The 14,061-nt window shown below is 35.6% G+C and overlaps 1 protein-coding gene and 1 non-coding gene across 4 annotated transcripts in view; both read left to right on the forward strand.

The window, feature by feature from the left end:
• LOC105063053 (B cell receptor associated protein 29) overlaps positions 1-14,061 on the forward strand; it is a 39,978-nt gene that overhangs the window by 10,715 nt on the left and 15,202 nt on the right. For all 3 annotated transcript variants that reach the window (XM_045510983.2, XM_074367662.1, XM_074367663.1), the window contains exons 5-6: positions 620-755; positions 5,827-5,935. In XM_045510983.2, coding sequence (XP_045366939.1) covers positions 620-755; positions 5,827-5,935 — 245 coding nt within the window. The remainder of the gene's footprint in view (positions 1-619; positions 756-5,826; positions 5,936-14,061) is intronic.
• On the forward strand, positions 8,940-9,063 carry LOC123614685 (small nucleolar RNA U109). Its single transcript, XR_006722146.1, has one exon. It is a non-coding gene; the product is annotated as a small nucleolar RNA U109 (small nucleolar RNA).

Below are 14,061 nucleotides of genomic sequence, written 5' to 3' on the forward strand. Positions count from 1 at the left end.
ATACTTTTCTTCATTCATGGTTGTAATTAAATACTGTTTTAACTCTTTCTTCCCCAACTAGAACCTTAACTCTTGGAGAGCAGGGACTTGTCTTGTTTCCTGCTGTATCCCCAGTGCCTGGCCCAGTGTTTAACACTTAGCAGTTCTTGAGGAAATGTCTGTTGAATGAATAACTGAAAATGACAATTACTACTTCTAACAATGGAAGCTACCCATAAATATATGTGAATGAGCAGTTTGGGGGCTTGGCCAGCCTCACACAATGTTCCTTGAACGGAGGGTGGGGGGGTGAATCTCTTACTGGCCCTACCACACTCTGAAATTCTGTTTCTGCTCCTCCTGGCCAGAGGCCTCTACAATGAAGATGATTAAATTAGTAAGTACCACTGAACCTGTATTCCAAATGTTAGTCTTCTAACAAGATTCCAAAGAAATGAGACATAGGCTTGTTTTGACTGGAAGAACTTGGATTTAAAAAAAAAAGTGTCTTCCTTAAACAGCACCTCCCTCCACCACACCCACCCCTGAAGGGGAGTCATTGGATAATGATTGCTTAAAGTCACAGTTCCTGATAATTAGTCTAGTTATACATTACTCTGACATTTTTTTATTTCCTTAGAGTGTTGCGACGTCTGGTTACTCTTATTACTCAACTGGCAAAAGAACTGTCAAACAAAGGAGTACTTAAAGTTCAAGCAGAAAATACTAACCAGGCTGCCAAAAAATTCATGGAAGAGAATGAAAGACTAAAACGGGTATTTAAATTTTTTTTTTAATTGGTGCAAATATTGCTGGTATTCCCAAGGAGTGGTATATTATTTTTCAGCATCAAAAAGAAAGTTTTCATAATTTATAAGCAGAAAATGACCATAAATAACAAAATTCAACAATATGATTGTTTCAGAAGCATGTTCTCATCCTTTAAATTTGTGTATTCTCAGTTTCCCTCCATAGTAGGTTAATGCCATTGGACCTTCTTCCTATGGTTCAAGGAGAAAACAGTATTCTGGGAATATGAATTTTAATTCCTTCATTACCATTGATTTTACTTTATAACTTAAAGCAAGTTTTTAGAAGTTCCTATGTTCCCATTTCCCTTTTAGTTAAATTACTTTCAAGCCCTTTTTGTTTGTTTTGTTTTTGTTTAAATGATGGTTATGTAGGAAGCAGAGAAAAATAGTTGATATAGATTGATGACTGCATGTAGTATTTAAAATCTTTAATTTGGTTATGCTGCTGATAATTCTTCTCTGAGAACCCTGTGCTGTCTTTTCCCTGCTACTCAGGGAGCATGTGAATCTGGTACTAATGTTTTCTACATTAAGTAAAAAGAAGACTGAATGGAAAAATGAAAGCTACAAAATTGCCTTGGGATTTTTTTTTTTTTCCCTTAAGTTTAAAATTTAGGAGTCAGATCTCATAGCTTGAGTATTTTCAGTTCATATTAAGTCCCATAAGTTTTCCTAATTTATGCTTAGAAAGAATAATCAATGGAACCATTCAGAAGTAAAACAAATTTTCTTGAAGAAAGCATTTCTAGAATAATGTGATAAGATGATTTCCCTGTTGTAAAGTAATGAAATATAAACAGTCAATTATATATTGCATCAAGCTATATTTGTATAAAAAGTATTGAGTCCAACAGTAGAAAATTATATAAGTCCTAAAGCTTAGCGGCTTACAGAAAGAACTGTAAGCACCACCTTTCATCAATTCTAAATGAGTTAGCTGTTACATAGTACAATGTTATAGTTTCTAAAACCTCTCCAGGCAAAACTCACTGCAAAAAATTATTTTTTGATGCTACACTGTCCTGGTCACCTATTCAAAGCCCATGTTTTGGTGTCTGCCTTATTTCCACTACAGCAAGAAGGTTAAGAAAGACCTTTTCATAGAGACAGGATTCAGAAATGTTTCTTTGGGTAGATTATAGCCAGCATCTTTTTAAATTTTTTTAATTGAAGTATAGTCAAATACAATGTGTCAATTTCTGGTGTACAGCACGTCCCAGTCGTACATATACATACATATATTCATTTACATATTCTTTTTTATTAAAGCTTATTACAAGATATTAAATATAGTTCCCTGTGCTTACAGAAGAAACTTTTTAAATCTATTTTTACATATAACAGCTAACATTTACAAATCTCAAATTCCCAAATTTATCCCTTCCCACCCCCCTTTCCCTGGTAACCATAAGATTGTTTACTATGTCTGAGAGTCTGTTTTTGTTTTGTAGATGAGTTCATAGTGTCCTTTTTTTTTTTCTTTAGATTCCACATATGAGTGATATCACATGTTATTTTTCTCTCTTTTTCTGGCTTACTTCACTTAGAATGACAATCTCTAGGTCCATCAGTGTTGCTGCAAATGGCATTATTTTAGTCTTTTGTTATGGCTGAGTAATATTCCATTGTATAGATATACCACAAATTCTTTTTCCAGTCATCTGTTGATGGGCATTTAGTTTGCTTCCATGGCTTGGCTATTGTATATAGTGCTATTATGAACATTGGGGTGCATGTATCTTTTCAAATTAGAGTTCCCTCCGGAAATAGCCAGCATCTTTTAAGGAAACTTTTAGAGGATAAGCGCCATTTTTTTTTTTTTTATTTTGTTTTCTACTGTTTTGAAAAGGCATTGATGCGTAGATGTCATAGGTGTCACTCTCCCTTTGTTGTAAACATAGTTCGGGGAAATGAAGCTATCAATATTTCTATATTCAGAAGCAAACAGTACATCGCTGGAGTGTTTCAGCAACACAGTCATCCTCATTTTGTACCTTAATATTATTTGCTTCATTTTCTATCCTTTGGTCTCATCTCACAATAGTAAAAACAAAACAAAACCCTCAAGGCTTTTTATTAATATATGATAGTGAAACTTAAAAGCAGACAGCCCTTTATCTATAGACTTACCATGTACCTATCTTGATTAAAAATTTTGCCCATCGTGTTTGAGTAATGAGTAGTAACTACTAATAGAACATTGCTTTTTCCCTCTTATTCTTCTGTTGTTTTCCTCTTTCTCTTCCGCTCTGAGAAAATGGAAAGTGTTTTTGTAGTTGTGGTATTGTTACCAGTCTTGTCCTTCAGGAAAAAATGCCTTCCTCAAAACATTTCTTTGGAGATTGTTTACAGAACCAGGTACTAATTGGCAAGGAAATTTATGTAATGACTACTGGTTCTTTGATCCCCCCAAATTTCTTTGTTTTTCTTGTTTTCCTCTCCTTTGTTTCCATGCCATCCTGGTTCCCTACTTCTGCATGTCTGTGACCTAGGCAGTGGCCCTTGATCATCACGGGTGCACAGATACACTGGGCTAAAGCCAATACACAGTTGGGAGAAAGTCTGCAAGCTGGATATAAATACTGTCAGTCCCCGAAGCATAACTGACTGACCAATAAAAGACAGGTCAGGACATCAAAGATGACTTCTGTTGCAGTGTACTTCATGTAGATTTTGGAATACTACCTGAGGAAGGAGAAAATTGCCAAAACACCTTATCATTCTCTATCAGAGACACGTTATCTAATGGAAAATGCATTACCCTGAGATCCAAGAGACTTGGGTACCAGTCCCAACTCTACCAATAATTAGCATTGTGATCTGGGGCAAGTCACCTCAAATGTTCTGAGCCTCAAGGTTGTAAATAATAGCTAACATCACTTCAGGCATTGCTTCAGATGCTTCACAGTCAGGTATTAACTCTGTCAACTGTTGTAACAACCCCATGAGGTTGGTAATGTTGTTGCCTGCATTCTCTGTATGAAGAAATGGTTAAAGTGACTTCCACAGAAAGCTTAAGTGACTTGCACAAAATCATCCTGCTACTAAGACAGAACTAAGGTTTAAATTCAAGCAGACTGTCTCTTGAATCCACACACTTAACCACGTTGTTTCGTGTTCTTGCAGATAGTACCTGAGATCCATTTCTGTTCTGATATTTATTTAATGAAATGAAATAATTATGAAAATCCAATTAACTTTTAATTTAATTGCTTTAAAATAACAGTGAGTTTTACTTCTTCTTCTTTTTTTTTTTTTTTTTTTAAGCAACCACCTTTTCCCTGCAAGGCAGGCAACAGGAGTTATATTGTTTACTGATCTTTGTCCCAGGCACTTACTGTGGTGGGATAGTGAACACGTGCATTATTGTAGCTGGTAGATATTGAATTTCTGGTTCTAGGGCTCTTGGTCTTTCTCCAACATCAAGTTACACATAATAAATTTGAACAAGTTTTTGGGTGCAGTAATGAAAGCTTTTTTACAAGACCAACACCAAATCCAACTTTTCCAAGTCAATGGCATAATAATTCAAGCAGTCAGTGTAAACATTCCTGTAGCTCAGTGGTTCTCTTCTAATTTGGGTAATCACTGGAGACTGTGTGAACTGAATTCAGTGAAGTAATAGCTAGAATTGTTTTGAATTTGAAGTGATCAACAAATTTATAGAGATTTGGAGAGGTTTTTTTTCTTGTTTCTTCTCTTTAAAAAAATTTTTTTTTAAATTTTGATGATATAAGACACCTTCAGTTTTAGTAGGTACTTTAGTCCTTTATCTCCTAAACAATTTCTTGAAATCGTATATAATATATTCATTTGAGCTTTAATTCCTCCTTCGGATCTGCTTAATCTCTGTTACAACACAGTAGCAGCGTATGTGATCTTGTGCTACAGTATTTATGCTCTTGTCTCATCATTTCCACTAAATTAAAGTTACCTGACAGCAGAGACCATATTTCTCTTACATTTTTATCGCTTGCAGTACTTAGCATTGTAAAATATTTGCATGTAGTCAATGCTCAGTAGAACTTCGTGAGTTTCATTAATTTAATATATCTGCTTACATTAGAACAGGAATCACCCTGCGGTAGAAATTCTTTTCTGTGTCTGTTTATTTAAAATTGTCCTGAGTTGCTGTTTCATCTAACTGTGGAAGCTTTCAGCATCAAATTGCTGCCACTTTATGTAGTCAGATAATCCATGCCAGTGAGTAGTACATGTTCTGTTTTTCAAACATTAATTTGCCTTTCTTGGTAACTTAAATATCTTAAACTTTATTTTAGATAAGTCAGCTTCTTAATTCTCTTAACAATTATGATTTCCATCCAGACATAGTGTATTATGAAATTTTTATTCCATTTTATTTCAGTCAAGTATTTTGCTCTTCATACCTTAATTTTTCTGGCCTAGAAAAGATAAGCTGCCAAACATAAACATTTTAAAAGCAAAAATAGATTTTTAAATATAAAGGGCATTATAAAGGATTAACTGAATAAAAGCTATTTGGAGACTAGTCAATGAAAATTATATAGAATTTTCCAAACACAGAGGTGGCCCTGTCATTCTCCACTTACCTTTCTCTATTCTGACGACGTTACATTCTTCTCCTGTTACTTCGTCTATATAAACCTAGTCTGAGTAGACAGCTCTACAATTGGAACATGATAGTTTTCAAAGTAATACTATTCTCAGAACTGTTTTTTTTTCCTTAGATTTTCTTAACACAGTTAAGGAAAAGACATTCACATTTATCTAAATACTTTGGAAAATAATAATTTTAATTGTAGCCCAACCAGGAACTCTTGTTATTTTCATTTCAAAGATTTCAGTCATAGTAAGAAGAAATCCTTTTTGTGTGTTTGCCAGATACCAAGTTTCTGTCAGCAAAAATACTTTGTAATAAAGCATAAAATACTGAAAAGGACAAAGAATAAAATCAAGACCAATAATTTAAAATATATCATTCATCCCTTTTCCTGGAAGGATGTCTGGCTATTGCAGTCTAAGCTTACTTCTTTCTATAACTCTTTTCTGATAGCTCTTGAAAAGCTATGGCAAGGAAGAAGAACACATTTTGGAAGCAGAAAATAAAAAACTAGTAGAAGACAAAGAAAAACTGAAGACTGAATTAAAGAAGGCATCAGATGGTAACATTGTTTGCATGTGCAAAAGTAGAAAGAGTAGCATGATGTTTTATGCTGTTACACTTTACTGTTTTCTCTAAAACAAAACCAATGGCTAAATGTTCTTCTGGCTGAAATACCATGAGTGACCTATTTATAAATTCTTGTTCAAATATGAAGATAAAACATTGTTTCAGCCAAGAGAAACCTGCTCTGTTATACAGGAAAACATGTAGGTATTTCAGATCTGTGTTGTAAATACAGATGTTCCTGCCTCAGCAAAAGAGCTATGTTCCTGGAAAGTTGCTTGTAAACACATTTTTGGAAAATGAATCACACTTTTCCATCATAGTGTATTGCTTCTTTGAAGGAGGCAGTTGCAGGGGGACAATTTTGGTTACAAGAAAAAAATACATTGCTTATCTCAACCCCTAGTATTTTCTACCTGCCAAATGGAAGGTAAACGTTCCTTGAGAGATGGACAGGGATAGAATAAGCTACAGTCTGGGATGTCAGCTGAGAATTTAAACATCTCATTCCAAAATACATTGCAATGAAAAAAAAAAAAAACATTGCAATGAAGGCTTGGAGTAGAACATCCCAACTCCATTTCCCTAAAGGCAGCTATTTCATCTGCATTTTTTGTTTTTTGAAAAATAGTTCTGGTAGTGTTTTCTTCTTCTGAGTTAAAGAACACATTATTACCTGCAGCCACATAGCACAGAAAGATAGATAGCCAAGTCCGATGTCATCCCAGGAAACTCTGAATAAGTTTATGGCTTGACCCCTGGCAACATTCCTGCATATGACAGATAGTCCTTGATGTTGTCCAGAAACTGGGGAGCCTCTCAGCCAGAGTCAAGATAATGATCAATGCGTAGACCTTCTCCAGTTTCAAATCTCTTCCACTGTTTTGTGTTGGCAGTAAATTGGAGAATGTTCAGTGACTGAATCAAGAACTGATTTTGTGTCATTTGTAAGGTTAGATTTTTTAAAAATAAGCCTCAATATAATAGAAGTTTCAGTAATATAAACTACTGTTGGTTATCTATTTACATTGTTTGGATAGAGTTGACTTCATCAAGATATATGTGAATTTGAGATGGAAAGCCTGAAGATAAAAGCTACTTTTGTCTTAAAAAAAAATCACAGCCTATTTAATATGATATAAAATATATAGTCACTTTCTTACATCTTATTTAAAGTGAAAAAAAAAAGAAAATCATTTAGCGGCAGTAAGTTAAAAAATAAGTTACTCTTCTAGACAAGGTGGTAAACTATATGCGTGGTTGGTATAGTACAGCCCAAAATTCTAATCTTGTCATAGTTGGTACTCTTGGCTCTTCTGCAGTTCCAAAAGATTTGGAACATGACCATGAAGTTTTATCATTTATAGGGAAATGAATTTAGTAATCAGACATTTCAAAAGAGAAATAGTGTTCTTTTTTTACCCAACACAAAATATTGCTGCTAATCCTTCTGAAGAATGCAAGGGACTATTTCCAAAATACCTTTAATTAGTTTTTTAAAAATTATTTTAAAATCTTGCTTTCTTTTTTTCATATCTGCCAAGCATCCTTTTCCATATGTTGTAATCAGAGTATTACAGAAATAAAAGACGAGGGTAGGTTGGGTGCTGTGCTGCCCCTCCCTCAACCCTGGCTAGCTAGGTTCTTCTTCCTTTGCCTTTCAGAATTCCAACTCGGAGATATTTTGAGCTTTAACCTCAGAAGTCTGATACATAACTCTAAACTCAATATTATTTTCAGTAATATAAGGAAACTCAATATTTCTTTAACAGACAATTCAGGTGTTTGGAGAAAACGAACTTTGAAAATATAGGCATTTTGTTTATAATCTGATAACAGGAGATACCAAGCTTCTGTGTTTGAAATGTAGACTGCAAAGCTACTTTCAAAGTGAATCAGTGTTGAGGTAAAAACAGATTTTACCTGTTTGAGTATGTCCCATTTGGTTCCTGCAAAGTGTGTGGTATTTTATGAACACATTTTATTTACCCAAAGTTGTTATTTTAGATAACATTATTAATGACCTTGAGAAGATCAGAGTTCCATTTCTAAAGGAAGTACAACCTTAGCTATATTCTCTTGACCTATACCAGTCAAATTCATTAAGAACTAAGAAATAACATACTAGTACAAGATTGGGATGAATTCAGCAGCACAATGCTCTGTACATAGTACCATTCAAACATATTCATTGATTTCTAAAAATTGAGGACATTAAGGCTGACAGTGCTTAAGAAATGTTTCAGAAAGTTCTTTTATATTTCATAATTGAGTAGAAAAGCAATGTGGTTTGTTTTTTATAGAGGTAAACAGAGTATTTTCCATATGAATTGTCTTACCTTTGGTATTTCTTGAATCTAAGTGCAACATTTTCTCTGAATGTATTAGTGAAAGTAAAGTGTAAATACAAATGTCTATTAAAGCTGGTTAACCCCAAATTAAAAAACTGTTAATCTGCAGGCAGGTATTAAGGGCACTTACTCTACCAGTAGTACCTAACTCTCCATCAGTTTTTAACCAGCAGCTCAGATTTTTGACCAGAGTTAGTAAATCACCTGTGCTTCAGTGCAGTAATATGACCCTAGTGAGTCAAAAGCAAGCGTGCATGTCTCAAAGCACCCAGTTTACACTCAGGACTAACCTAGTCAGGTGTAAGGACCTGATCTGTCATTTTTAATGATCTGTTTAATGGTAACTCTGATGTCCCAGCATGTGTAGTAGTTGGGAAAGGGCACTGCCATAAAAAAATGAGAACTTGAGCTTTAAAGAATTTATGAAGCTCACAAGCTCTCATGATAAAAATAGACCTTGTATGTAGTGGGAAAGCTTCTGATGTCCAGGGAGATTGACTTCAAAGGCTCTTCTAGGAGAGCTTCCTATTATTTATTCTTAATATCTTCCCAGTATTTATTCTTAAAACTAGTGGAAGTATGTACCATTCAGTCCTTGTGTGCATCCAGGCGGTGGTAGAAGTAGGCATGATTTTAAAAGTGATTGAGTTGCATGTGGAAATGTCTCTTCCTCCTTCCTTTAGGGACATATCCGTAGCATGCTGCACTGAAAGTTGTCAGAGCTACCACCCTAATAGTAGAAGTTGAGAGGTGGTGTATTTCTCCTACATGAAGGGAAAAAGAAAAGAAAAGTATGCTTGGTCAAATCCCTTGACCCTGCCTTTATTATTCCTTCCTTTCTTCCTTCCTTCCTTTCCTACTTCCCTCCCTCCCTTCCATTTCTTCCTTCCCTTCCTTCCTTTCTTTTTCTTTCTTTTATCAGCAATTTTTTAGGAACTTTTCAAATAATTTATTCATTGTAAGATCATTTAACATGGAGCATAATTAAAACTGTCCTTAAAAAGCATACCTAGAGGATAAAGCACATTTTTATTTTATTTAATTATTTATTTGTTTTTCTTCCAGTTTTATTGAAATATAGTTGACATGTGGCACTATATGAGATATACCACATAATGATTTAATTTACATGCATCATGACGTGATTATCACAGTAAGTTTAGTGAACATCCTTCATCTCATATAGGTACAAAAGAAAAGAAATAGGGAAAAAAAATTTTTTCCTCTTGATGAGAACTCTTAGGATTTACTCTCAATGATTTTTTATATATAACATAGAGCAGCATTAATTATATTTTAATGTTGTATATTATATACCTAGTACTTATTTGACTACCTTCATCCAGTTCCCTCTTCCCACCCTCCACCTCTGGTAACCACAAATCTGGTCTCTTTTTCTGAGTTTGTTTTTGACGTGTTACTGACCTACAGTACTGTGTTAGTTCCTGTTACACAACATAGTGATTTGATGTTTTTGTACATTTCAGACTGATCACTATGATAAGTCTAGTTACCTGTGTCAGCAGACAAAAATGTTAGCTATTAACTGTATTCCCTACACTGTACATTTCATACTCGGGACTCATTTATTTTGCAACTGGAAGTTTGTACCTTTTAATCACCTCACCTGTTTCTCTCTTTGCTCTGCCCCCCAACCCCCGGCAAACACCTGTTCTCTGTATTTATAACTCTTTATGTTTTAGGTTTGTCATTTTTTTTTAATTCCACACATAAGTGAAATCATACAATATTTGTCTTTCTCTATGTGACTTATTTCAATTAGCCTGATACTCTCTGGGTCTATCCCTGTTGTTGCGAATGGCAAGATTTCATTCTTTTTTATGGCTGCGTAATATTTATGTGTGTGTACTTCATCGTCTTTATCCATTCATCTATGCATCTGTTAGGTTGATTCCATATCTTGGCTATTGTAAATAATGCTGCAGTGAACATAGGGGTGCATATATCTTTTCTAATTAGTGTTTTTGTTTTCTTCAAATAAATACCCAGGAGTGGGTATTGCTGGAGATTAAGCAAATTTTAAATATTGCCTAAACAAAGTATATACAAACAGAACAGAAACTGAGTGTAAAGGCCCATTCTGTGTACCTAAGTATTAGCAGCATATAATAGGGACTTGAGATTTGAACCAGGAATCAGAATCTTCTACTCCTATTTAAACTTCTGTCAACTAGAAGATGTATTTTATTCAGCTCTCAGCTAGTTTCAACTCTCTTCCTGGATAAATGCTTCCATATCATTGTGGCTTACCTTGCAAAAGAACTAACATTCTGGCATTTCCTTTTAAAGACCAACTTCACTGCCCTTGAAGATGTTAGAGTTTAAAAAAAAAAAGTCATCATCCTTTAATGCTGGTAATAAACAAGGCATTCTAACATAAGGACCAGGGAGTAGAAATTGTTGAAGTGCTTTACAAGAGGAATTGAAGTAATTGAAAGTCAAGATAAGAGAAAACTACAGAGGAATTACTATTCTGTATACCAGTAACCCTAAATTCTTGCCTCTGGAGTCTGAAACAAGAATAAGGCATAAACTTTTTATAAAAATGTTAAACTGTGGGGTTTCCAGTTCCTTTCAAAGAAACTATTTGAACCATCTATCTCTCTACAAATAAATTCTCTAAGTCCAACGTAAGCATATTAACAGTTGCAAATTCTTGTGGGCAGGAACTAAACTATCTTTTACTTGCAGTTATATCAAAGCTACCATCTTACTTTAAAATTTGTAATGCTTTAACTATTTTGGTAGTTTTGGTCGTATTATATTTTTTGCTATATTTATTACCTTTTAATGAGTTTTTATGATTGGATTAAGAGAAAGCGTGTTTTGTCTCCTCTGTTAACTTATCTGGAGGTTTCTGCTTCTTTGACATCTCCTTCCCTTCTTTTACTCACTGAAAAATAAAAGCCCATATTGAGAAAGAATAGCATAGTTTGCTTGATGGATGTGCAATGACTATATGTGATTAATAGTATACCAGTTATTTAAAGCAAATAAAATACATGACCCGACCTTTTTGTCAGATTTTAGCTCTTAGGTTGGCTTGTTTTTTAACAAAGGGTATGTTACCATTTATTAGTTTATTTCTGTATTATCTCCGCATACAGTTGACGTTATTGTCAAACCAGAAGAAGGAGGCTTTCTTGCAGCTTTCTGGTACTAGTATGTCGTGGTGGTATTTTCTCCTGCTTGGTTCCCTATTCCGTTCCCGGTTAGTTGTGATGTTTTCTTTTCCTGTGAGCGTTATCTGTTCCCAGGGCCTGTACATGTAAAATAAACTGTTTAATTGTCATCCAGTGACCAGGAGAAATAGCTATGGGTGAGCGAGTGACTTAAGACAGAAATTCATATCATTGACAGTACCAGCAACCATAACTGATGCTACCGGAGGAAAAGCTTTTATAATCACTTCAGAGGGACATTAAAGCAAGAGAAAACAGTCTCTTCTCTGAAGAGGTTATAGCCCAGAGGGATGGATCCAACATATATACATAAAATGACTATATTCTTCTTCCCCTGTAAACTACATGAGTTAGTTTACTATACTAAAAAACATGGAGTGGAGAGCGCTAAATGCATACTGAATAAAGGACTTTTCCAGATGATAAGAATGTGATCAAGCATAGTTCTCTAGAATAAATTGACAGACATGTCTATTGGATCATCCTATATCAGGCTTCTGTTTACTGCCGAGTGAGGTTCAGAAATTCAGCTGGACAACTCTAGTCTAAAAACACTTCCAATTGGAAAAAAATGCACCAAACTGTTAATAATAGTTACCTTGGCATGCACAATGAAGAATTTTCTTCTGGAGTTTAAACTGTTTTCTATAATCCCTCTAATATGCAGCCATCTGCAGAATCCCACATCCCAGAAACTGATCCTGTAGAAACTGTCAAGGAGTACTTAGTTCGCGAAGGTTGTGGAAACAATCTGTGAAGCAGCAGAAATTTCATCCTGAGAGATATGTTAGGAAGCAGGCAGAATCAGTAGGATTTGGGGAACGAGGGAAGGTAGAAGTTTAAGATGACTGCAGGTTTCTAATTTGGTTGACTAGGTAGGTAATGCTTTTTAAGATTAGACCAAAGGAGTAGTAGGGTGCTTTTATTTGGGGAGAAGGGAAGCAGAAATAATGAATTTGGTTATAAGTATGCTGAGTTTGAGGGACATCAGGATATCCTAGTGAAAATGCCCAAGAAACAGTTGGAAATACAAGTTTGAAGCTTGGAAGTAAAGTAGTCTCAAAATAGAGTCTAAACCTTGATCCGTGTGGATCTGATAGTTGAATCATGGAGCTGATGGGATTATCAACAAAGGCTGTATCGACTGAGACAGATAGAGCCTGAACGTAGGGCTCTGGCACATGCCAGCCTGAGGTGGAGGCTAGGGAGAATCAGCGGGGGTTTTACCTGATAGCGATTCGCCACCAGTCATCTAATTCTCAGTCCTTTAACTAGTAAAGACTCCCAGGTGATACGTCTTTTCACTGTGTATTAGTAACATTAAGTCTACTGATGACCTAGAAGGTGTTGATAGTATAAAATGCTACGTGTAATTATAAAATTTTTGCTAAAATCTTACTCTTCTGAAGATACCTTTAAATTGCAAAAAAGGAGCAGACTGTATGAGAGGTGGATGGTAACGGGAGCTGGAGGAAGTTAGGGTATATGAGGAAACAAATACTTAACTGCTGCTTAGCTGTGCTCCTCCCTCCTCTCCCCCTGGACTTCTTCACTCATCTCTGCAACTTGATCTTTTCTTCAGAGGTAACCTGATCGTGTTATCCTTCACTTCCTCCCTCCATTTCTCCTTCTTAATTGTTGGCAAGAGATTGCTGTCAAAAAGTAAACTTCATTTACTCACTAATTCCGAAGATTTCTTTGTATTCTGTTTCAGTATATCTTCACACAAAGTGAGTTTCCCAGAAAAGGTTAACCCTTTACCCTCTACACTGGCTCAGTGGCATACTCTTCTGCTTCATAGAGCATTCCCACAACCTTTGTGAACCACATGCTCCTCAACAGTTTTTATAGGATCATTTCCTGGGGGGATTCTGCAGATGGCCACATGTTCCTGTGCGGTTGCATACTAAAGGGATTTTAGTGACACAGAGTCTTTTTTCAGTTCTGTTCATGAACTTTTACTCGTACCTGTGGTGTACTTTGTGCTGGATGCTTTGAGGGAGACATAGATGGATACATTGTCATCCCACTCTTCAAGGATGTCTAGCAAGAAAGGTAGACAGATTCACTGGTAACAAAAATGTAAGGCAAGGGATGTTAAAAGTCAAAATAGGGTGAGGGTATAGCTCAGTGTTAGAGCACATGCTTAGCATGCACAAGGTCCAGGGTTTAATCCACAGTATCTCCATTTAAACATTTTTGAAAAGTTAAAATTTTTAAGCAAAAATAAAGGCATAATACAAAGGGTAATTATAGTGCAGCGCCGACAGTGAGTGATTCTTACTGGCAGAGTTGAGGAAAAATTCCTGAGGAAGGTATTATCTGATGTGGGTCTCAGGCATAACTGATTTCCGAAGCAGAAATGGGCAATGTCTTCCCCTCACCTCCGGAACACACAGGAATCAAGGGCGAAAGGCCGTTGTGCCTAAGCTTATGGCTTATGCCAGGGGGGAGAGCAGGGGTGATGAGGCTGGAAGAAAGCTGAGGCCAGATCTGAGGGGCCACCAGGACCATCCTTAGAAGTCCAAAATTTATTCTAAAATAAGTACAGAGGCAGCAGCAGATTC

The sequence above is a fragment of the Camelus bactrianus genome, chromosome 7 (genome assembly GCF_048773025.1).
Source record: "Camelus bactrianus isolate YW-2024 breed Bactrian camel chromosome 7, ASM4877302v1, whole genome shotgun sequence".
Classification (NCBI taxonomy): domain Eukaryota; kingdom Metazoa; phylum Chordata; class Mammalia; order Artiodactyla; family Camelidae; genus Camelus; species Camelus bactrianus.